This window comes from Eucyclogobius newberryi, unplaced genomic scaffold (genome assembly GCF_026437365.1).
Source record: "Eucyclogobius newberryi isolate DKJ021-1_F unplaced genomic scaffold, fEucNew1.0.hap1 SCAF_14, whole genome shotgun sequence".
NCBI classification, from domain to species: Eukaryota; Metazoa; Chordata; class Actinopteri; order Gobiiformes; family Gobiidae; genus Eucyclogobius; species Eucyclogobius newberryi.
In genome coordinates this window covers 29,567,420-29,594,167 of record NW_027315768.1, presented here as the reverse complement: position 1 = coordinate 29,594,167, position 26,748 = coordinate 29,567,420, and the positions used below count along the sequence as shown (strand labels likewise).

The 26,748-nt window shown below is 40.0% G+C and overlaps 1 protein-coding gene across 1 annotated transcript in view; it reads left to right on the top strand.

Annotated features, from left to right (window-relative positions):
• pard3bb (par-3 family cell polarity regulator beta b) overlaps positions 1-26,748 on the top strand; it is a 352,270-nt gene that overhangs the window by 121,371 nt on the left and 204,151 nt on the right. The window contains exons 13-17 of the mRNA XM_072445192.1: positions 174-365; positions 1,958-2,116; positions 8,739-8,868; positions 19,055-19,163; positions 21,030-21,145. Coding sequence (XP_072301293.1) covers positions 174-365; positions 1,958-2,116; positions 8,739-8,868; positions 19,055-19,163; positions 21,030-21,145 — 706 coding nt within the window. The remainder of the gene's footprint in view (positions 1-173; positions 366-1,957; positions 2,117-8,738; positions 8,869-19,054; positions 19,164-21,029; positions 21,146-26,748) is intronic.

Below are 26,748 nucleotides of genomic sequence, written 5' to 3'. Positions count from 1 at the left end.
CTTCTTTGAGTTTTATTGTGTCTATCTTCTTTTGTAGTCCAAACATATATTCTGAAATGTAATTCTTGAGTCACATGTGTATTCTCCTCTCCCTGTTACAATGTGAACTGTGTCATTGTCCACACGAAATGTGTAAAATTAACTAAAAATACATATATTACATATGTCCACAGAAGGAAGAGGTGCCACGTGAGCCGTACTACATTTCGGAGAGTGGGAAAGAGCAGCTCATGTTCGAGATCCCCCTGAACGACACGGGGTCAGCGGGACTCGGGGTCAGCCTCAAGGGGAACAAGTCCAGAGAGACCGGGGAGGACCTGGGCATCTTCGTTAAGTCCATCATACACGGAGGGGCCGCGTATAAGGTGATGACAACTATAGATATAACTACCGTATTGTCCGGACTATATGTCGCACCTTTTTTCATAGTTTTGACCCGGGTCCGACTTTTTACTTATATTTATACTTATACACTTATATGTGATATTATTTGTTATTTTCACACTTGCAACTGCATTTCATACTCCAGTGCGACTTATTTATGTTTTTTTTTTCTATATTATGCATTTTTTGACTGGTGCGACTTATACTCCAGTGCGACTTATAGTCTGGAAAATACAGTATAAGAATGAGTAAATTATTATTTTTATTATAATTATTGGCCCAAAATAGAACGTAATCTGCAACTCAGAAATAATAAGTAAGTGATTGTAAGTATGCTCGGAAAAGATGTGCACTTTTTATGTGCACATTTCCCACATAAAGAAACACATGTACTCCCCACAAGACACTTTTCATAGTCATCCCAAAATCACAGTCCTGTTCAGTCAACATGCGGCTGACAGACAGCACTTACCACACACCTGTGCAGCTCTTTTAGTGGACAGTTTGTAAAGTGGCACGCTGGGATTGAAACATGTTTTAGTCTGACAGGGAGTCATTTGGAAAACACTGGAACACGGGCTGAGATGTTTTTACCAGGACACAGTACAGCCTCACATGTGGTTTTACAACTTCCATCTTAAATAAATGACTAAAGCGGAATCTAAAGCGAGATTGAAAACGGGTTTAAACCAACAGATAAAATATAATCCTGAATGTGTCAATGCTAAACCAGGGAAGGCGTCTTTAATCCTGGTTTGAACAAGGTCTAAACCAGGGACAAACATGTCATCAACACTTTGTTCGGTTCAGATTTGATCCCAGGTAACTTGAGCTCAAGCTCTGGTTTAGTTCCGGTTTAGTCCCAGGGTTAGGGTTAGGGTTAGGTGCATGTGCTGGTTACGAGGACTGGCGAAAGTATAAAAAAAATCGAATTGCAAAACTAGATTCTCATTTGAAAAAGCATTTAAAATATATCCGTTCCTGAACAGTTTTTTCAATGAACTTGAGTTTGATCAGAACTTGTATAAAACCACATGGAAACATAAAGAAAATACTTTTATTTTGTGTTGAAAATTATAATATTTTTAATTTATTATCATTATTTTTTATAAGTGTAAAGTTAGTATCGTTCCTCAATATTTAATTTATTTTATTTTATTTATTTTATTTATTTTATTTATTTTATTTATTTTATTTATTTTATTTATTTTATTTATTTTATTTATTTTATTTATTTATTCAAATTTTGTATTTTGCATGTTTTTTTTTTTTTTTTTTTAATAAATAACATAAAACAGAACAGACACAAAACAAGACCAGAGAGCTAAATTAAAAATAAAATTACAAATAGACACCAACTAGAAAACAAAGGAAACACAATCATGACACATTATCTTACATACATTATCTTTGCAGCAGTCCACAGATACATTAAAATACGACTCCCATTGAGTCCAGAGTTTGTCAAAGCATTTAATAAATATATATCATTGTAGTCTCATAAAGCCTGTTCACTTGTATGGAAAGTGCACTATTCCTCGTTACTGAACCCTCTCTCGTCTTTGCTGAACAGGACGGCCGACTGAGAGTGAATGACCAGCTGGTGGCGGTGAACGGCGAGTCGCTGCTGGGACGCTCCAACCACGACGCCATGGAAACGCTCCGGCGGTCCATGTCCCAGGAGGGCAATGTCAGGGGGACCATTCAGCTGGTCCTCTTCAGAGTGCTCCCGGTACAAACACAGCGACGCAACAACACTTCAAAGTACACACTGTTGACTGACACACATACATTGAATATAAGTGTTGATACATTTGGCCAGTTTTGAATGATTAAACTCTCAGGAAATTCCCGTTTTCCCTTTGAATCCTCCCAACTGCTCCGTGCTCACTTTGTTCTCCCAGTTATCCTGATACAAGTAGGATTCAGTTGCATCATGAAGTCATTTTAGCTCAAATAAAAAGTAAAAGGTCAACTTTAGGTATCTAGAGGAAGAGTTTTATTCAGCATAAACTATTACATTTTCAAACAATGGACAAAATGGGGCAATTATTCAGAACGATATGCTCTAATTCTTATTTTTTCTTGATGCCACGCCCTTATTTTCCACTTTTATTCCTTTACTTCCCTTATGCTCTCCCTGGTCCTGCTTGTTTTTGTGTTGTTTTGCTAAAAAGATAAATAAGTAGTCATTTCTGGTCTTTTTCATATATTTTTGTCTGCTTTATGGTTGAGATCTGCATTTCAAATGGTCTCAAACCATAAAGACTTGAGGTACGTTCACACTTTCACACATTCACCACATCACCACTAGTGTGAACCCAGACTTTTTACTTTTCAGTCCAGTTAAAACGTGCCACAGGGCCTCAGAACTCCTGCCATGGACATAATGAATGGATACTTTTAGAACATACAAGGCCATCATGAAGAAATGGCACAAACATCACCATCGACTAAGGACATAGTAACAAACATCAGACAAAAAAAAAAAAAAAAAAAAGTTATATTGTGTTTGTGTTGTGTTTATTCCTTAAAAAAAAAAAAAAAAATCAGCTGCTTTCAAAAGTAAAAAAAATATAAAATAAAATAAAGCGGCAAAGAAAGTACAAATACCTGATCTAGAATAATACAGTACATGCTCTCAAATGTAGTCAAATAAAACTGCAAAAGTACACACTGTGTAAACATGTACTTACTGTAAGTGTTTTTACTTTTAGTCTTAGATTAAAAATAAGATAAGATAAGATAAGATATTCCTTTATTGTCCCACATGGGGAAATTTCATTGGTGCAACGCAGGTAGATACAGAGGTAGATCCAGAAGAACAGATCACTTATAGGAAGTCTGAAAAACACTTTCAGTAGAAGATCTCCTATAGATAAATAAAAACTCCCATAGACAAATAAATAAATACCATTGCATGTGATCCCGACAGTAATTGCACATGAATATGTGTCACGACAGCACATAGATTGCACATGAATTTCACAGTAATTGCACATGAATTGCACATGAATTCCAACAGCAATTGCACATACGACAGAATTGCACATCAGTATTAGGTTAGGTCAGTATTGCGCCGGGATAACGTGACGATCTCCGGGTAAGACGACTGTTCTCCGCAGTTTCATGAGTTCCTCCTTTGTGGAAACGCGGTACGGCGCCGGCCGGGGGGCGGGGCCGGAGCCGGGGGGCGGGGCCGGAGCCGGGGGGCGGGGCCGGAGCCGGGGGGCGGGGCCGGAGCCGGGGGACTCAGAGCCAAGACACATCGCAACGACACGACGAAAACACTCAATCCAGCCGAACAAAGTCAAAACAAGTTAATTTAAAGCGATTCCAGTGCGTGTCCCGATCGTTCGTGAAGTTCCTCTTTCATATAAACGTGTATATAAACGTGTACCGACGACACGCCGTACTTTAGCGCGGCCGGAGGGCGCGGGGGGGGGGCTGGTGGGCTCGCTCGGAGCTAGCTCACGTCACAACAACACAACGAAAAACACTCAAATCCAGCCGAAAAAAGTCAAAAACAGTTGAATTAAAAAACTATTCCAGCGTGTGTCCCTATCGTACAGTAAAATAGAAAAAATATACTAACTATATTTACAAAATATAGGAGATAAAGCACAATAAGTGTGAGAAAGAAGAGAGAGCGTTTACACCGGGCTGCCAGCTGTACCAGCGCCTTATTGCAGTAGCCCAATTGTAGTCGTTTCAATATCTAATATAGATTTATGCCACAGCGACTCCTCCATTCAGCGCTCTGTATTCGACACCTCTCTCTCTGCCCTCTCCCTTTTCTTTCTTTCTACCTATCCGCCTATCTCTTTTCTTTCTTCCTTTTTCTCTCAACCTATCCGCCCATCTTTTCTCTCTCTCTCTCTCTCTCTCTCTCCCTCTTCCTCTGTATCCCCCTCTCGCGAGCCGCTGTATCGCTTTTCTTTCCCTTTTCTCTCTACCCATCTGCATATCTTTTCTTTCTCTCACTTCCCCCTGCTCTCTCTCTCTTTCCTTTCTCAGTGCGCACGAGCCGCTTTATCTCTTTCCTTTCTTTCCCTTTCTCTCTACCTATCTGCACATCTTTTCTCTCTCTCATCCTCTGTATCCCCTCTCGCTCTCCATCTCTTTCCTTTCTCAGTGCGCACGAGCCGCTGTATCTCTTTTCTTTACGTCCGTTTTCTTTCTTTCCTTTACTCTCTCTACCTATATGCCCATCTTTTCTCTCTCTCTCCCTCTCTTCCTCTGTATCCCCCTCTCTCTCCTCTCTCAGTGCGCACGAGCCGCTGTATCTCTTTTCTTTACGTTGAAAAGGTCCTTTCTGTCTCGCCCGCTCTCAGCCCGCTCTCGGCTCCCTTTCACGTGGCGCTGTAGATTATTTGTACAAACCCTTGAGCTCACAAAGCCGGCGCTTGGCTGGAGTGCCGATGGCCTTTCGTGCGCTCCGCCTGAAGTGAATGAAAAACACACCGCCGCACGCCGCATTAGTGGAGCGCTTGTGCTTAATAGCGGCTCTGTTTTCCCACTTAATGTTGCAGAAAGGCGCTCGGCGTTCTGGAAACCGTCGAAACCGGGGCTCAAAGTCTGGGAAAGTACATAGTGTATATGTCTTACGGGACTTTTACCTCTACGGCGGTGTGGAATTAGGCCTGTTTCTCGCCGTCTGTCCCGAGGCAGCTGTTGGTTTTAATGACCATCCTGGCACAAAGTTTGATGATGTAACAAAATGCGAATCTTATTATTGACGTCTGGGGTCTGTAACATATGTACCATGTCGGTCCCTGGACTTCTGTGCAATATCACGCCTACACTGTACATGCAGTACAGCGAATAGTTCTGTTTTATTTGGTCAAGTTCTGTTGTGTTTAACCAAATACATAATAAAAGATAAAAAGTGTCTTAGAAAGGACAATCACCTGCTCTCGAGAAAACATTATAAAAACAATAATAATAATAATAAAAAAGCGGCAAATAAAGTACAAATCATTGCCCTCAAAATAAATAAATGAAATCAAATAAAATAAATAAGCGGCAAAGAAAGTTCAATCACCTGCTTTAAATTAAAAAAAATAAAAAATACATTAAAAAGTGGCATATAAAGTACAAATACCTGCCTTCAAAATAAATAATTACAGTTAAAAAACTTTAAAAAGTGGCAAATAAAGTACAAATACCTGCCTTCAAAATAAATAAATAAAATAAAAAACATTAAAAAGCAGCATATAAAGTACAAATACCTGCCCTCAAAATAAATAAATAAAATAAAATAAAAAAGTGGCATATAAAGTACAAATATAGAACATGCTCTCGAATGTAGTCAAATAAAAGTTTGATGATGTAACAAAATACAAATCTTTTTTTCTTGTTATTGACTTATTGTCTGAGGTCTGCAACATATTTACCATGTCAGTCCCTGAACTTCTGTGCAATATCACGCCTACAAAGTACATACAGTACATACGAACAGCTATAATAAGAAAACCTGCAGCAAGATCTGATTAAAACATCAACAAAAACTAAGAAAATACATCTGTTTTTCCCCCCACCACAGCTGCTTTCCTTTTCTAATGTAGTCGACTCATCTATTTGTGTCCTTGGCCCCCTTTTTTAATGTAATCCATACTTTCCTATACAGTACGGGGCCATATTATTGCTGCAGTGTGTACTAATTGGCCCGGCAGATGTATTTGCGGAGCCATCGACTGTCAATAGGTTTGTGTCGAGTGCTGTTGGCGACTTCAAAGCGCAGCTCGGTCTTGAGAATAGAAGAGAGCAGGTAAAAAGACTGGATGAAGGCAGATTGATAATGACTGTACCTTTTTAAAAGCTTTTTTGGACTTAAGTATTGATGCTTTTAACATTACAAAAGTGGACCACTCTCGGCTCCCCTCTGATCTTTTCTCTTATGTCCCTCTCCCCTCCTTTGCCTCGCTCTAATCTGCCACTGTTTTTTCCATTTCCTTTCATTCATTGAACACTTAAAACACACAGGGAAATTAGTCTGTATTCAGTTCAGATTAACGCCCAGTCTCATATGTACAGTAAACGTATATAACCAGCAATGCATTGGTTTGAAAATGGCTGTAACGTGCACAATTTATCTTTTAGTTGTTAAGTTGCGCTTAAAGTTTCAATGTTTTTGCTTTGTGTTACTTATTGTACGTCTAATACCGTATTTTCCGGACTATAAGTCGTACCTTTTTTCATAGTTTTGGCCGGGGTGCGATATATATACCTATACTTCGGAGCGACTTATATGTGATATTATTTGTTATTTTCACACTCGCAACCGCATTTCATACTCCAGTGCAACTTATATATATTTTTTTCTTCTCTGCTATGCATTTTTTGGCTGCTGCGACTTATCCTCCGGAAAATACGGTACTGCTATTTTCATGTCAAGTTTTGGCAGCATAATATATAGTAAAGAACGATTGCATTTTCAGCTTTATGTAAGTACTTTTGGATTTTGCGACACCACTACTCCATAATTTTTTCAGCAAATTTTTTATCATATTTCCTCGTGGCGTGGATAAATCATTTGTCCTGCCACGTATCAATCATAAAACGCACCTACCGCTCACCTGCAGCAGCGTCAGGCTCGTCCCCACGTTTCCGCGTGTCTAAGCGCATGGATCTATCATAATATAGTTCCCTCAGTGTACGGGGCAAAATGAAGACGGAGAAAGACAGTTCGAGCTGACGCAGAAGTGGACAGAAATCTACGGGAGACGAGCGATGCGATGCACTCCGTTGCGCTAATAAACAAACGCACGTGTGTGTTGTATCAGTCCACACGGGGGAGTGGCATGGGCACTTCCGCCTGCGCTCTCAAATCGCCGAAAAATCGTCCATTGAGCCTTTTAAGGTAATTCAATAATTATGTGTATGAACATTTGTCGGTGTAATCCCTCATTCGTCCAGGCGTGTTCCATAGTAGAAAAAGCTTCAGTTGTAGTCATCTGGACTCAGTTTGCAAAAATAGACGTTTCGACTCTCATCCAAGAGTCATTGTCAATAACAGAATTTAGATCGAGAACTCCGATATTAATACTGTTCTGTGGTAAGACCCGCCCATTGGGAGGAGCCTTCCTGAAGTAGAAAGAGTTGTTTGTTTCAACAGAACCTCCCCCCTTGTATCTACCGAGCTAGCCTATTCAGAATCTTAATGGGCTATTAGAAACCTCTTTGTCTTTGTGAGACCCTGGCTCAACCACCCTGAGTACCTGATTAGCATCTGAATGTCCTCTACCTTTCCAGGGGTTCAGTAACCCATTATAAATAACAGGAAGATTAAACCTTAGCCCTCCATTTCTGTTTAAAGAAGGTCTTTCTTTTTTAACAAAAATAGCTTCCTTAACTCCTCTTTCAAACCATCTTTTCTCCCTGCTTAAAACCTTCACATCACCGTCATCAACATTGTTTCCAAAAGGTTGAAAAAGACTTGACACAGACGGTTCGGTCCAGTTTTCTGCTCGTGGAGTTTGTTTGACACTTAACATAGGAGAAATGGCCCTGACACGTCTTAAACGAATGCCACGCCTTAAAATGTACATTACACAACAGTATCGAAACCCGCAATGTATCAATTTATCAATACTTTGAGTCCTACTTTAAGTGAAGAAGACAGGAATATCCTCACGTTAACTAAAGTGAGGTTTTGTCTTGTTTTATTTGTGATTATATATATATATATATTTTGTATTAATTTAGCAACCAAACACACACACACCGTACGAATTTACTCTCAAAATAAATTGTCATTTCCAAGTCTATGATTAAAGTTGATATTCTACACTAAAATGCAGCATGCAACGGTGAGTAAATGGACCGACTCCGCGACACAAACGTAATGCAAGAAAACGGAATTGAAACAAAGTCACGCGAACGAGCTGTGATTAAAAAAAAAAAAACATCCGCAAAGGGAAGAGTCTTACATCTCTGAAACAAATGGATGCAAATGATATTCAGTCGTTTGAAAAAAGAAAAAGGGACTTACTGTAAAAAGCGCAGCGCCATTAGATTATCAGAGCCCGTAAAAAGGATGAGTTCTTGAGAGGATCCGAGTGCAGGTGTGAGTGTCGGCGCCACACGGAAAGACACAAAGACTGAGGAAAAAAAGTGAAAAAATAAAAAAACGGTTCGACTGTGCGGGTCATGGGAAAGTAGTCTCCTATCCACCTTTATCTACTCCACTCTTTCTTGTGTCAAAATTGAGCTTGAATACCTCGCAAATCTCTCAATTACTCGACCCGGGGCTCCCCATTTTGATGCAAACGAGGGAGGATTTGAATGTCTGTGGGTCGTGTTGTTGTGTTACTTTGTTTGATGGTGTTTTTTTGTTTGTTCCGTTTGTGTAGGATCACCTCGGCGTGTCTCCAAACCGCTCCTTTGACAGCTCCTCCGGGCTGAGGATGAGTCCGGTCAACGGGCAAAGTAACGGCGCGTTTCACCCTGCCCTGGTCAACAACGTCCTGTACGGGTCTTACGGTGAGCGCGGTGGCTGTCAGTGTTAAACTGCCTAAGTCTTCTTTTCCCCGACAAACAAACAATTTCCAGTTGCAGCTTTTTTCATAGTTTTGGCCGAGGTGCGACTTATACTCCAGCGCGACTTATATGTGATATTATTTGTTATTTTCACACTGGCAACCACAAGAGGGCGCTCTAGGCTCTAAGCGACGCAGAAGAAGAATCTGCACTTCCTCTACCTCTGGAGTTTGTGGAGTTGTTTAGAAGTGACACAGAGGAAGAAGAATTCAATGGATTTAGTGATTTGGGGTAAAACTGATGCTTTGGTAAACTTGTTAGCATGTTCTTTATGCTATAGTTATCTGAATAACTGTTCATATGTTACGTTAACATACCAGACACTTACCACAGTTCTGTCTGTGCCTCATGTAGCTGAAGGTGTTAGCGTTAGCATACGTACACCTATTCACCATGTTCTCTCATCTGTTATTATTTTAAACTGCATTTACAGATGAAATGTCTGTTCTTGGTCTTGGATTTTATCAAATACATTTCCCCCAAAAATGCGACTTATACTCCAGTGCAACTTATATATGTTTTTTCTTCTCTATTATGCATTTTTGGGCTGGTGTGACTTATAATCTAGAAAATACGCTATTTAGACAATCTTTGCACAATTTATTACAAAAATGAATAGTTTGTCTTCTTTTTTTATTCACAAATTGAAGTTAGTTAGCAACATGTCGACAAGGCAATGACAAGTCTTTTACAGAGCTGTTATTAAAACGTAATTAGATATCTTCATTTATTGTCTTAAAATTCTGAAAAGAAAGCTGTAATACGAAGAGAAGAGACATGTGTTTCTGTCCATTTCTCCACCGTAGAGCAATGGAACTTCTCATGGACTGCATATTTCAAGTGCATATCACAGTATACCCTACCTCTTTCTCTAAAATGTACTTAACATAAATACATTTAAAATTTTACTTAAAGTCTTTACTACTTTTCCTTGCCGTTTCTTAAAGTTTATAATGTTATGGCTGCAACAATTAATTGACTAAAAGTGACTATCTGACTCAAAAAAAATAACTGTAGTCCTATTTTGATGATCATAATCGTTATCTGGGCATAATAGACTAGAAAACAATGCCAAAAGATTATTACAGAGACATTGGCATTATTAAATTAAACTGTCAAAAAAATCATAAATAATGCACTTAATTCATAAATATTGTTTATCTAGAAGCATTTACAATTATTTTTTTTTATTTGGTTGATAATGTCTTTAAAAAGTCACAATGTACAAAGAAATATTAATTTGACTAGTTGACTAATCTTTTGTTTTTGATTAATAAAGACAAACACAGATCAATCAAAAAAGGATGCATACAAAAAGATACAATAAAAAAACTAAAAAGTACAAACAGGGCGGGACCAAAGGAAAAAAAAAAAACAAGTGTATATTATTTGAGATTACTGTTTTAATCAAAATAAAAGGCAAGGTTAGAGCACACCAGGTCCAAGAATTGAGTCCCATTTGACTAGTTAACTAATCTAAAAAAAAACATTAAAATATTGTTCCATTTTAAAACAGAAAGTCAAATTACAAACGTCACCAAAGCTAGACAAAGTATATATATGTATATGTCTTGTATATAACCTTATTCAACCCATCTACATGTCATCTACACCATTGCCATCCCCGTGTAGCAGATGCCGGCTCTTTCTGGCCCCGACTACTGCCATTTGCTGGTTTGTTTGTTTGGTTTGTGTATTATTTTTCCTCCTTAAACGGCATCAAAGGTGGTTCGTTCTTTTTTTGTCATTTCTTTTATTTTTGTAAATCTCTTGCTCCAAAAAAAGAGAAACAGAACGAACCAAACCACTTTAGCGACTCGGAAAGACGCATGCTTTGTGAGTTAAAACAAGCTAAAAACAACAGTCGACCGCACAGATACTGAGCCTGTAATTAGGGACCTGCGAGGCCCAGAGTCCCTTTCATTTCTCCCATGTTTTTAAAATCCCCCCCCTGTGTTTTTCAGTGCTTAGCTGTCATTACTGGGTTTCGGGTTGGTGCAGTTATTTTAGTTTTGTTGCCTCATGTCACCCTCATAAATATATACTTATATCATCGTCATTTGTTGGCACTTTAAGGTGGCGTCCTTAACAAATCGCCAAATCATCCTCAGAACCTTCATTTTGCATATTGCAGTACACGTTTTTGTTATTTGTCCCTCCCAGTCTAAATATAGACAACGGTTGCCTCTGGTTAGGTTTCGTTGCCCACTAACTACCAGTCGTGAGATTGATTCCCGCACTGGAACAACATGTGCTGCCTCCGTGTCCCTGGGCAAGACACTTCTCTGGTTACGGTGTGTTGTTGCAGTCTTGACAAATCACAGTATGATGAAATAAGTCTTTGCCATGTCTTAATTTTTTAGACGATATAAATGAGGTTACGAACAGTGCTAATTTGCTGTTTTACATTTCACAATTGGCCTTTGTAACTCAGTGGGAGAGTCGCAGTTTTGGCAAGAAATATCAAAACTTAGGATCTGAAAATGTTGAACTTTATAGTTTTTGTTAGGGATCGATTCCACAAAATTGCCGTGTAAATCTTACGGCTCAAAGTCCATTTAATGTACATCTATTGTGCCTTCGTTTGTTGAAAAATGGCACCACTTTCTGACGCTAGCTTTTGTTTATTTGCATCGACAGGGAAAACGTTGGAGCTTTTTGCCAGTTTTGGTTAAATGTGGATCGACCCGGTAATTACACATTACATAAACAAGGTTAAACAAAAAATTCAATGACAGTTAAACAGCAATTTACGCCACAATAGCGCAGTGGTTTGTCTTAAAAAACAACTAGCTACGAGCACCGTTTTTCTCCAATTCTCCTTTGAAGAGACGATCATACGTTGCCATGGATGCTTCTCCTGCGAATACACTTGCATTTACAGTAATGCAATGACACAGGCTCGTTTCTTTACGCGATAATGGCTTCTATTTCTGTAGCGTGCGGATTGATCCGAAGCCCATTAGGAAACAATGTTATTTTGTTTACACTGATGTGGCCTTTTGACCTTGAAAACAGGTCTATCTTCAGATTTCCCTTCATTACACACCCATTTTCAAACGTATTAATACTTACATGTGCTCTACCTCAAGCTCTCAGGCTCTTTTATTCATAGTGTTTTCTCGTCGGAAGCTTTTGGTAGCAGTTGAAGTAGCAGTTTTAATTTAGTTTTAGTTTTAGTAGTTGTGGTTGACTAGCTGTAGTTGGATCAAACTCTAATTTTAAAGTGCTTTCCATACAAAAAGATGCAACACAGCGCTTTTTAGAGTGGATCCCACACTCGCACTAAAATAACGACTGGATGAAACAACACGAGGCAGAGTGCAGATGAACCAGTTGAGAAAGCACCATCTGATAACGAATCGGATAACCCCATAATTAGATCAGATTCTTGGTGCGTGTTCACGTGCCCAAAGGGAATCCGATAATCAAAAGCAATTGGTGACAGTGTGGTGTGAGTTAATTAGAGTATGGATTTTTAGAGTAACTGTGTCAAACTCATTTTAAAGTGCAATACTTTTTTTTTTAGAGTGCCACGTCAGTCGGTGCTTTTGGCTGTCGTTTTGGTCTTTGCCACTTCATCGCTGCATCATTTCTTAACAATCAGAAAGAAATCGGATCACTCGCATCAGATGTAACTTGTTCAATAATCTGATCATTCCAGAAATCAGATCACATCGTCGGCGAGCATGTAAACATAGCCGTACGTTCGCCTCCGTCTCTCAGGCTCTGTACGTTCTCCCGTTATCACGCGCATGCTAATCGACACATTATTATGCTTTGTTTGGCATTGAAGTCCAAATTACAATGTATATATAACGTGTTTTCCTGTTCTGAAGCAGGAACGCGTCGGATCTAATGAGCCTCTACACATGTATGAATGCAGATCGCCCCCTTTATCTCGGCGCATCTCATTTCTGACTGAACGTTTCTCACACTTTTCCCTCCGCGTGCACTTTCCGTGTTTGAGTTGCAGCTTTCCCTCGAGGGCCGTTCCAGTTGACGACGGGGAAGTTTTGTGGCGAGCCGGAGTTATCGCGCAATCCACACATATTTTTGTTTGCCAAACGCATTTACATTTGTTTTTACAGCACAAACAAGCTCCAAAACGTTGCCGCATTTTAATTAAAAAGAAAAGTTTTCTGTTTTTTGTGACTTTCAGAAATACAATGGAATCTCATTATAATTAAAACACTTTTATACCATTTTATGTGTGAGAAGGACAATTTTATGTGTGATAAGAAATGGTATGGTTTATATGGTAGTAGTAGCAGTAGTCATACGTGTACAACACATTTTGACCTAAAAACTGTTTCGAAATAAGCAGTTATTACAATAAATCTATGTTTTTTATCCAGAAATGTGCTAAAACGTGTCTTTAAATGCTTTTATGGAGGTTTAAGTATCAGAAAAAGGTGAATTGACAGTGAAATATCCCACTGAAATGCAGAAATATCACTTTTTAACCTTATTTAGTTCTTTACAATATACATTTTTCCCATTTTTATGTTTAATCATCTTATTTTTCATCTTATTATTCCAATTTTGCATATCTTCAAAGCAACATTCATGATATTATGTATATTTTGATCATCTGTCCACCTCTACAGTTGTCATGAATTATTAAAAAAACATTACATTTCTAGCTTTCGAAGGTCCTCAATATGAAACGTCTAAACAGTCAGCGTGTTAGCTGGACCGGACCCACGGAAAGAATTCCTTCTGCTGTATTACATAAAGTAGATGTAAACGTGAATCGACACTTGACTGATTTTGAGCTGATAACACGAGGCACTGAATCTGAATTATTCCTGGAATGTAACCCACGTCGACACAAGGTTAAAGGCTTAACGTCTCAAAAAGTGAAAACAAAAGAGCGGAGCAGATCAAAGCCGGATTTGGGCCGTGGCGGCGAGATAAGTCGGGAGGCAAAGTGCAGACTGGGAAAAAGCCAAAAATGCAACAAAAAAGTAGTTCTACAAATTTAAATCTAGTTGAATAATCTGACAGTTTGACAATTAATCAGAAATGTTCAAATGTGTGTTTGTTAATGTCTTGGATGAGGTTAATGTATCACATACAATTCCAGGGAGATTCCAGCGCAACATTTTATGAAATTCAGCCCTTTTAGCAGCTTTTTGTTTGTATTTTTTACTATATACCATATTTTCCGGACTATAAGTTGCACCTTTTTCATAGTTTTGGCCGGGGTGCGACTTTATACTTATATACTTATACTCCGGAGTGACTTATATGTGATATTATTTGTTTTTTTTCACACTTGCAACCACATTTCATATTCCAGTGCAACTTAAATATGTTTTTTTCTTCTATTATGCATTTTTTGGCTGGTCCGACTTATACTCCAGTGCGACTTATAGTCCAGAAAATACGGTAGGCAATTTTCCTGCACTGATAAAGATCAAGACCGTTCTGATTTTGTCCTATTTGTAATTTCTTTCACCATGATACATTTGACAACCCTATAATACGTTAATCCTTCTAATTTTCCCTGTCGATATCATCTTCTGTACAATATACTGCCGCCTCTAGACTCTCGCGTAGACATTGCGACATCGCAGAGTTAAAGAAGTCGTATCCCTTCGCGTGTCATCGCGGTAAACTCTCATTTATCCGCCATCCGCGCCGCGAACGCCTCATCCACTCCGAAAAGAGCCGGAGCGAGCGAAGAAGAGCGAAGAAGAAGAGCACATTTGTTTGCCGTGCGCGGAGGACGAGTGTGTTTTTGACAGTCGGGCTGATTAAGGTGCCGGCTGTGGAAGTTCAGCGAGGGAAAAAAAAAGGCAAACCCAGGAAGCAGACGATAAAATGATTTATGGCGAGATGCGCAGCCGGAGATAAATGACGGGCGCAATATCAGATTCCAGGAAGAGAGAAGTATAAAGCAGGTGATTAGTGAGGAGCAGTCACGCGCCAGTGCTGCCACGGAAACTGTTTTTATAGACGCGTCGTGAAGGGGAGGACGGAGGATGGAAGTGTAGTAAGAAGAGATTAAAGTGCGCCGTGCAACTTTTCTGGTGCAAATACTTCAAATACTTGTCTTGTATATGTTATATAAGAATCCAGATTGTATTTATACAATTAAAGGCGTAATTGTTGCTTAAGAAAAGTAATGTATTGGGTTATGTGCTTTGATATTGATATTGTTGCGATGGTTTAATATACTTTGTGGCGTAATAATTTCTGTTAGATTATAACTGACATGTTCAAGTCTTAATGTATTAGTCAAACTGTGTCAAAATAAAACTTAACAGACAAAACCGAGGCCGTTTTAGACTGTATAAGGGAAATCAGTAACAAAAATCGGCCTTTTTAAACATTTTTATTTAAAAACAGTGCATTTCTTGACCTTGAATTTACTCTGGTATATTTAGTTTGTTGCAATATTGATTTTTGCCTCAGTAAGTCAGTATTACGATATCGATACTTTGAAACTGATATTGTGCCGCCAGTATACATGCGATATAGATACCGTATTTTTCGGACTATAAGTCGCATAGTTTTCATAGTTTTGGCAGTAGTGCGACTAATACTTATATTTATACTTATATACTTATACTCCGGGGCGACTTATATGTGATATTGTTTATTTTTACACTTATTTAATACTCCATACTTTTTCTTCTCTATTATGCATTTTTGCGACTTATAGTCCGGAAAATACGGTACATTGAAACTGATATTGTGCAGCCAGTATACATGCACTACAGATACTTTGAAACTGATATCGATCTGAATACTCACAATGATCAATTAACAAAAATACTCTTGACATCCCTGATTACAATCTATGAAAAATTCAATAATTTACGAACAAAATCATGACAAATTCAGGTCGAGATCTTGGACTAAAGGGGAATCTCAACCAGATGGAACCAAAGACTTAAGTCAACGCTTTTGATGGAGGTTAGTGATGGAGAGAGCGGGTCCATCTCGCATCTGAACCAGGACTAAACCTTCAGAAAGTCTTTGGCAGTGATGAAGATGAGTGGCGTTTGCACGTTCCTCTCCGTGCCAGATGTGGACGCAGTGAAAGAGGCAGCAATAATCTGTGCACGACGACTCTATGTAAATGAACCGCGCCTAACCCAGGACCACGCCGAGGTCTGAGCGTTACGGCGCGGCCCCCGGCGATGAAGATGAGCGGTGGCGTCGGGTTCCTCTCCGTGGCAGATGTGGACAGAGTGAAAGAGGGAGCAATAATCTGCGCGTGCGGGCTGTGACAGTGATGCCCCGGCAGAAATGATGGCCGTATGTAAATGTGGCGCGCGTGAAGGAGAGGGCCTCGTCAACTCATTTTTCACACAGACGCGCAGAAGCCTATCGCAGCCGCACATCTCCGGCACTCGCTCACCGCGTCAGTGTTTCTTCTGCTGCTGCTGCTGCGTTCCTGGACTTGTCTCTATCTCAGACTGTGGAGTTTGCGGTGACGGCTGCTCGAGTTTGGACGGCTTAAGAGGAAATCGCTCTAAGAAATGTGCTTCTGAGGAAGTTGTGCGTAAAGTGTGACTTTTTTTACCTGACAAGTTAATGGGGATTGATGCAGCACTTTTTTCATTCAGATGTATTTAATTTTTGTTTTTCTTACTATTGTTTATCTGCTTCTTTTTAAATGGTTTAGATTTTTTTTTTAAACTGTATTTATTATTTTGTATTTATTACTTAATTATTATGACTTGATAATAGACAGTTTGCTTTGGACTGGGACTGAAACAGAACTGAACCAAGACTGAATTAGGACCGGACTACGATTGAACCAGGATCAAACCAGGACCGAACCAGGACTGCAGAAGAACCAGGACCGAACCAGAACTGAACCAGGGCTGCAGAAGAACCAGGACCGAACCAGGACTGCAGAAGAACCAGGACCGAACCAGGACTGCAGAAGAACCAGGACTGAACCAGGACTGAACCAGGACTGCAGAAGAACCAGGACTGAACCAGGACTGCAGAAGAACCAGGACCGTACCAGGACTGAACCAGGACTGGAGAAGAACCAGGACCGAACCAGGACTGAACCAGGACTGCAGAAGAACCAGGACTGAACCAGGACTGCAGAAGAACCAGGACTGAACCAGGACTGCAGAAGAACCAGGACCAAATAAGGACAGAACCAGAACTGAACTAAAAATGAACCAGGGCCAAACCAGAACTGAACCAGAACTAAACCACCAAGACTGAACCAAGACTGAACCGAGACTGAACTGAGACTGAACCGAGACTGAACCGAGACTAAACCAAGACTAAACCAAGACTAAACCAAGACTGATCCGAGACTGATCCGAGACTGATCCGAGACTGATCCGAGACTGAACCGAGACTGAACCGAGACTAAACCAAGACTAAACCGAGACTAAACCGAGACTAAACCGAGACTGATCCGAGACTGATCCGAGACTGAACCGAGACTGAACCGAGACTGAACCGAGACTAAACCGAGACTAAACCGAGACTGATCCGAGACTGAACCGAGACTGAACCGAGACTGAACCGAGACTGAACCGAGACTAAACCGAGACTAAACCGAGACTGAACCGAGACTGAACCGAGACTGAACCGAGACTGAACCGAGACTGAACCGAGACTGAACCGAGACTGAACCAAGACTGATCCGAGACTAAACCGAGACTGATCCGAGACTAAACCGAGACTAAACCAAGACTGATCCGAGACTGATCCGAGACTGATCCGAGACTAAACCGAGACTAAACCGAGACTGATCCGAGACTAAACCGAGACTAAACCGAGACTGATCCGAGACTGATCCGAGACTGATCCGAGACTGATCCGAGACTGAACCGAGACTGAACCGAGACTAAACCGAGACTGAACCGAGACTAAACCGAGACTGATCCGAGACTGAACCGAGACTAAACCGAGACTAAACCGAGACTGAACCGAGACTGAACCAAGACTAAACCGAGACTGATCCGAGACTAAACCGAGACTGATCCGAGACTAAACCGAGACTAAACCGAGACTAAACCGAGACTGAACCGAGACTGAACCGAGACTAAACCGAGACTGATCCGAGACTAAACCGAGACTGAACCGAGACTGAACCGAGACTGATCCAAGACTAAACCGAGACTGAACCGAGACTAAACCGAGACTGATCCGAGACTAAACCGAGACTGGACTAGGATTGGACTACGACTGAACCAGAACCGAACCAGGACTACAGACTAACCAGAACCAAGACGGGACCGAACCAGAACGGAAAAAGAACCAAGACCAAACCAGAACCAGACTATGACTGAACAAGGATCAAACCAGAACTGAACCACCGAGACTCATCATGAGCAAACCAGGACTGAACCAGAACCAAAGAGTTAACAAAACCGACACGCCGACATTACTGAGAAAACAAGGCAAACTTTGTCAGTTTTATCACTAAAACGTCACTGAATGGTTAGATCCTCTTCAGGAGAGGAATTGGAAAAAAAATCCTCATTACATTCAAATTTAGAAAGGACCATATGAAGTCCCGGGGGTTTCTTCTCAGACCGCTGCTTAAAATCCAGAATAATCCCAACTGATGTCGTCATCCTAAATGTACAAATGCAGTGTCTTGGGAGGAAGGATTTAGGAACACGTTTAGGATTTAGGAACACTTGAGACCTCCTCCTCCACCTCCTCCTCCTCCTCCTCCTCCTCCACCTCCTCCTCCTCCTCCTCCTCCACCTCCTCCTCCTCCGTGTTAGTGCAAATGAAGCTTGTTATTACATCTAACACTGAGCAGCGCTTTTGTTTTTAATATAAAAAAAGATGTAGCACCAAAGCAGTGTTTAAGAAGTACACCTCTTTTATCCTCATCTCTATTTAGTCTCTGTGAAAACTATAGCGTAGAGCAAAAAAAAAAGTATATATTTTTCCGTCTGCTTTTAGAGTTTGTGGGGAGGGAATTGGACAATAGGGGAAAACTTTAGTCTTTCATGAAAAACACTGCACTTCCTAGATGGTGGTTGCTACAGTGAAAGTTTTCTGCAAAACGTGAAAAGTTCCCGCAGTTTCTTCCTCATTTACTCGACCACATGTTGGCCGCTTTTTCCTCTGCTTTTGTTTTGTCACTGGAAGCATTTTTATTCACTTGTCGTGTGTTTTTCAGCGGCCAATGGGAGCTGCTCTTACATGGACGAGGAAGAGGACGGCGAGATGTACGGACCGGAGACGCCGTTCAGCAGCTCGCTCCAGCAGAACTCGTACCTGCACGAGAGGTCCGTTCAGACGCACTCAAAAGGACCAAAACAGGACCAAAACGGGACCAAAACGGGACCAAAACAGGACCAAAACGGGACCAAAACGGGACCAAAACGGGACCAAAACGGGACCAAAACGGGATCAAAACCAACACTTGACTACATTTTAACCAGGATTTTATGAACCAGGACAATTTCAACACTAAGCCAAGACTAAAATAGGATAAACCTGGGGACTAAAATGGGACTAATCTACAGTAGGTCTATTTTAGAACCTAACCAGGACTAAACTAAGACTAAATCACGACAATGAACCAGGGCTAAACTGGGTCTAAATGAGCACACAGCCGGGACATGTTATAAATGACTAAACATGTTATAAAGGACTAAACATGGAATAAAGGACTCAACATGGGATAAAGGACTCAACATGGAATAAAGGACTAAACATGTTATAAAGGACTAAACATGGAATAAAGGACTCAACATGGGATAAAGGACTCAACATGGAATAAAGGACTAAACATAGATTTAACAAGGATAAAATCAGAAGTAAATCTGTACAAACTCAAAAAAATTTACTTTTATTTGTGATTTAACCATATCAAAGTTTGGGGCAGTGTGTGGACTAAACCAGGATTAAGTAAGTCAACTAAACACTCACTAAACCAAATCCGAACCAGTGTCTAAATTTGTACCGTTGCAGTCTTCTGGAACCATTAGTTGTGGACACGATGGACCAGGACTAAACACGACCCACATCCACGACAGGAGAAACTCTCAGACTGTTGCTTCCTCGTGTCTCCTACAGACACCGCCGACAACACGGCTCTGCTCAATCATAATCACATTACATTTCCAAGCTGTTTACATTCTGTTCCTGTAACTGTGAGCGGCTGAATTCAATCAGTCTGAGGGTCAGCCCTGCTTATACTGTATCGTGTCCTCTCTGCCCTTCGCTTCTATGCAAATCACAAATAGGTTGGCTTTCTTTTATTACTGGTTTAGTCTTAGTTTAGTCATAGTTTAGTGCATGTGCAGGTCTGGGTCTCTTTCACACGCATACTGTACACACATATAACATCAATATTGGGACTAAACCAGAACTAATGGGACCAAACCAGAAATAACGGGACAAAATTTAAGCTTAATCAGGCCTGGCTACAGTGTGAATACTCCCCTAGTTTAGAGAAAGCTTTAGTTTTATCAGATAATATTAATTATTACAGAATTAGATAAGCAAAATAGACTGTAATTTATTGCCAACCTCTTTCTATGCACATCAATGTATGCAATGTTACTCTTATTCAAGGCCTTATTGAAGAATCTATAGTGATTACTGTGTGAAAATTAAGTTAATATTGAATTACCTTGAATTAACTTTTGTGGCGTTTTATTTCTTTTTTTTAAATATATGTAATATTTTTTATTTTTTTATTTATGAAAAAAAAGCCCAGAGAGAGAACAGATAAGATAACATAAAAAACAACAGACATCTAACATATAATAATACAAAAAAGAGACAATCTTGGCGCACAAAACGAACAGATTATGTCCCGTTTTGTCTTTTATTTATCTTCAAATTAAGTCCGAATGTAATCTTATTCTCAATTTTACGAATGTCCATTATAATGTTAGTCCAGTCCTTGATTGTGGGTGCATTCTGTGTCGTCCATTTCCTTTTTTCAACAATCGGAATATTTGAAATGAGCTAAAACCTCACATCCATCCATTGTCTTCCATTTTATCCAGAGATATTTATGTTCCTGCAACAATTCACCTCGTTCATGATTCGTATTTCTAATTGCTGTTTGCATGTACATTTTAACACACCTGTCAATGTATTTTAAGGAGTATTTGCATCTCTTTTTGTTTTGTTTCTAGTTTTCGAGACAACCTGAACCACGTCTTGTCCCAGAGCCAGAATCCCCGCCAGTTCCTCCACGTGAAGGCGTCGAAGAGCATGGACCTGGGTACGCCCTCGAGCCGGCAGCACACTGGTGGGACACTCTAAACATGTCTGAGCACTGCATGGAGGCTGCCCGCATGTGCCACCTAACTCCTCCTCCTCCCCGTGCACGGCCCCCGCTACAGCTGCACCGGCCCCTCAAACCCGACCTGCACCGGCCCCTCAAACCCGACCTGCACCGGCCCCTCAAACCCGACCTGCACCGCCCACACACCATACACACACCCGAAGTGAGGCCTGCGGGTCCGTATTCGTCCCTTCACGAGGTGTCATTTGGCCCGGGACGGTGCGCTGAGATTTACAAAAGGGAAACTTCTTCAATATACCGTATTTTCCGGACTATAAGTGGCACCGGAGTATAAGTCGCACCAGCCAAAAAATGCATAAAACATGTCTAATTTGCACTGGAGTGTGAAATTTGATTGCAAGTGTGAAAATAATAATAAATAATATCACATATAAGTCGCTCCGGAGTATAAATATAAGTAAGTATAAATATAAGTACCCCGGCCAAAACTATGATAAAAATACGGTAGTCCAGTCCACTTTATTTGTATTTTATAAAACAAAAGCCGTCTCAAAAGTGGTGCGGATGGTGGAATAAAATCATCTATTTAACACAATAAATATAACGCAAATAATAAAACAATGACAACAACAAAGTAAGTAAGGTTAGGTTTAGGTGAGGTCAAGGTCATGACATGTCCAAAAAAAGCATAAAAACTAATCATTTTAAAACAAAAGATAAAACTGAACACAGCCAGAGAGCAAATTATAAAGTACAAATACAAATAGACAACTACATATTTAAATTATAATTCAAAAAGTCCCATTTTGTCCATTTCCAAATTGAATGTCATTTTTCTTTTTAAATCGTCGAACATCTGTAACAGTTGTGTTTTCAATTGGATAAAAGATAAACAAAACACATTTATCATAAAGTTGTACAAAATAAACAGTAAAAAAACAGTGTTAAAAAAAACTTTATATTATTTTTTTCAAAAGATAAATCATAAAAAGAAAGAACACAACCATTGAGCAAAAAAAAAAAAGTCCCATTTGGTCCAATAGTCGGTCAAATTTGTCAATTTCTCAATTACCGTAAGTTTCCAAATGGATACCACTTTGAAAAGCATTGATTACACATAATATTCAACATATAGTCAACGTTTCCTGTAGAGTTGTACAAAAAAAACAGTAAAGCTGAACGCCACAATCGAATACCACTTTTATCACTTCATTTGCGTGCTTATATTATTTAATTCTCGACAGGCACACAACATCCGTCTTTCTCACGCAGTCGTCGGACCATTTACCCCAAACTGTTCGCTCGCGTGCGCTCTCGTCACCCGCACGAGCGTTTCCCTTTGTCAAATAACCCCGTACCTGCCTTTTCTTTTAATCCTGCACAAACCCACCAATTACCAAAACTCAATCAATTACAAGGCTGTGATTTCCTGCTTCACACGTACGACAAAAGACTGTAACAAGCAACAATTTGAGCGTCGGTCGTGCGCCTTTATTATGCTAAAGAGTGCTCTGTTTTGAACCTGCTTTCCACGTGCCCACCTGTTGCTCCGAGATGATCGATTAACGCTGACATTTTGAGAGTAAAGAAAAAACACAAACAACACAAAAAAAAAGAACTTTGAGATTCATGATTGCTAATGTTTTGGCCCTCGACGGTTGTGTATGCGCTACGACTCTGCACGCGGCTCGCAGACAATAGCGCATTGTTTGAAATGTCACTCCCTTTTCTGAGCTGGATTTGCAAAAAGAGAGCGAGTGCGAGACAGAAGAGGAGGGGATTGTGGGAATCGCGTCGCATTAGAAGTCGGCCGCGATGCGCCGCTTGTCCGTACGTCAAGCGCCTTTGTAGTTTTTACGCACTTGATCTTTGCTAAATGCCAACCCAACTAAATTAGCTTTTCAGTCATGACGGCGCAACTGTCGGCGTCAAAATGCACAGCAATAACGGGAGAATACAAATGGCCCATTTATCGAGGAGCGGCGCGGGAAGACGGTTTGTATTAGGAAGCGAAACTGCACGTTGCAAGATTAGGTTTTTATAGTTTGCCGTATTTTCCGGACTATAAGTCGCAACGGGGTATAAGTTGCACCAGCCAAAAAATGCATAAAAGAGAAGAAAAAATATATATAAGTCACACTGGAGTATGAGTCGCATTTTTTGGGGAAAATGTATTTGATAAAATCCAAGACCAAGAACAGACATTTCATCTTGAAATGCAGTTTAAAATAATAACAGATGAGAGAACATGGTGAATAGGTGTACGTATGCTAACGCTAACACCTTCAGCTACATGACGTATGCTAACGCTAACACCTTCAGCTACATGACGTATGCTAACGCTAACACCTTCAGCTACATGAGGCACAGACAGAACTGTGGTAAGTGTCTGGTACGTTAAAGGCGCAATGGACGATTTTTCGGCGATTTGAAAGTAACGAATAATATCACATATAAGTTGCCAAAACTATGAAAAAAGGTGCGGCTTATAGTCTGGAAAATACAGGTAATTGTAATAGGACCGCATACTTTGAATGCTTTTTTTTTCTCAAGGCACAAAAGTACATCAATTAGCACTTTACTTTGGCTCATGTTTGTGTCGGGCCGGGTACAATACAGAGCTTTATACTTGGAGCTCGATACGATACAGGGCGATCCTTTAAAACCCGTTGACTTCAAAGCTTCCCAAACTTGTTTTCGTCACTTATTAGAGACCGTGAACCTGACATGGTATTCTCAGTTACATAACATCATTCCTGCTAAATTTAAACAAACCTAATTTACCGCAGATCCTCATTTAAGATAATAAACTCTTGAACCCTTCTCAGAATCGCTGGCCTTTTCACGCTCGGTATCCTCTTGTCTTGTAGTTGCAGTAAGTAAGTTCCTTTAATGTATTCCTTGAATGTATGCGCCGCTACGGGAGTGTTTTTGTAATCCAATTGTCTCGATTTCATTTATCAAGCAGTTATTTTGCCTCACCGTGCTCACATTTACAGAACAATGTGTGAAAAAAGGTTTTAATTTAGTTTGGTCCGTCCGCTCGATCACTCTTCCTCCATTCGAGACTTTATAATTGGAATAATGTGATTCATTGGAAGCGAATGATGGATTTTAGTGCGAAATTGTTGCGCGTTTCATCCTCAAAGAGCGTGGGCGTTTTGCACGTTTAAATGCTTTATGGGGAAGCACTTTTTCATACTAAAATGGCTGCCAAGTAGAGAAGAAATATGACAATGTGAAAAGTCAACTTGTGCCACCTGCTTGTCGCCGTAGAGATCGCTTCGCATGTAATGTTCCACAGTAGGGCATTACACGAACCTTCTGTCATGTATTCAATTATAGGTGGCAGGGCCGTCACTAACAATGATTTTTTGTTGTCGACTTTTCAGCATTTATTATTATTTTTTAATTAATTTTTTTTTTTGCGATTAGTCAACAATTTTTGGCCATATTTTGTTTTATTTTTGTTTTTCAAAAAGGAACAGACACAAATACGAACAGAACAGGACCAGAAGTTTAAATATGGTGACTAAAGGTTTATAGATTGAAAATGTTTATAGATAAAATGCAATTAATGATTCTAATCTGAGATAGTCATTCATTTTTGACATTTGGATTGAATTATGCCACTGTCTCTGGTCATAAAATGTATTTTTAGAGTCTGCAAACTTGACCAACTCCTCCAGATCGTTAAAACATTATCCAGAAGAGACATTTCTGTTACTACCATTATGAAAATACTTTTACAATTATTTTTTATAGTCACGCTCATAGTCAGTTTACCGTTACAGCGCAAACAGGTGTCACCAAACCGCGACATTACACGACATTACACGACATTACACGACATTACACGCCAAACACAACCGCTGTCATTTCAAAAACACTATTTCAAGTTTACGACGCGGCAAATTCACACGTTTTTCTCGCCAGTTTACTCGCCGTTCGTTCGACCGCGCTTGTCTCGCTCCGTCACCGGCCCCTAAACCCTCATGTTTGTTTGTTTTTTAGCCTCATGTGCCGTTTAGAGACACTCTGAGTCTGGATTCGGTTTTCATTAGCTGAAGAATTTGAAAGGGGGAGTGTTGCGGTCGCGGTTCGTGGAGAGCATGGCACGGAGCTACCAGTCAATGTGGTTCTTATTGGCGCTTACATGCTCTGCGGCTTTGGGCAGAGGGAGACACAGAAGTGGAAGGGGGGGAAAAAAAGCATGGAAAAGAAGTGAAAACGCAGCTGTGATGACAAAATATGCTCAATTGCAATTTGAGAATAAATAAGGATAAGTAAAATCAGCTGTGTTGTGTATCGTGTTATATTCCTGCTTTAAATAGACTATTCTGCGGTTGCCATGGCTGTGATAGTTCTGATTTCTCACACAAATGAAAAGACATCAGATTCTGCAGCGCGCTAAAGTGAAAGTTGGGAGTAACAAAGCGGTTTCGGGAGAGGTCGAAATGTCGCGGACGAGCCTGAGAAATGGACGAGGGGTCGGACAGGGCGAAAATGGTCACAGCAGAAGGTCCACTTTGTAATCATCCCGAGCCGCGATCAATTAAGCACTTGGACACGTTTGATTAGAACAGCGCCAGGTAACGCGAGGTATATTTATAGGTTTGATGTTGTCGGGCGGAGTTGGAGCTTGCTGGTGAAGGCAAGGCAAGTTTATAAGTAGAGCACATTTCATACACAAGGCAATTCAAAGTGCTTCACACAACAGGAAAAAAATCATTAAAATCACAATTATCAAGAAATTACAGACACACAAAGCATTCCAGACACTCTTTTAGATGGATTCTTTCTCATATCAGCACGCTATCTGCAAAAAATAGTTTGACTTTTTAACTTTTTAAATGAAACTTCATGTAACGTTATGCTTTATCCAGACTCAACTTTTGGACATCGTAGCATTTGGCACTCGGTTACATTTACTTGAGTACGTTTTTGAAGATATCGGCCAACTTCACACTGAATTATGGATGTCACGGTATCAAATGTTAATATTACAATTATTATTAGGAAAAAACATCACGATTTTAACGATGATCCACGATTGTTGAGAGTGTGACCGTGAAATCATACATTTTCTGTAATTTCCTGTGATTTAACATTTTCCTGAAGTTTGTGACTGGCTTCATGAAATTTTACTTTCTGAAAGACAAAATACAGTTAAATGTGACAAAATCAGCATCAGAATGTGTCAGCAGCCACCGGCACAATAGCTAAATATAATCCGTTGTCCTAAAAAAGGCAGGTAAAAAACACTAACTAGTCAATTAGATTACTTGACATTATAAGACATTAAACCTGACAGAAAACAGACACACAGTTTGTCCACACATGTGAGGAGTTACAGAGGAAATTATAGACATCAAAGACAACGGAAGTGCCAAATTTCAACTACTGACATAAAAACCATAAATACATACATGCAACATCATTTATTAATATAGATAACTAGTTTGTGTAATGAATTTAGCAGTGAAGTGAGAGTAGTAAGTCCATTAGCAGTAGCTCAGTAAATCAGACCCTGGGTTCGAGTTCAGTTATTTACCTTATTTAAACATCAACTAATCTAAAGTAACTACTGTGCACTGCGTTTTGTA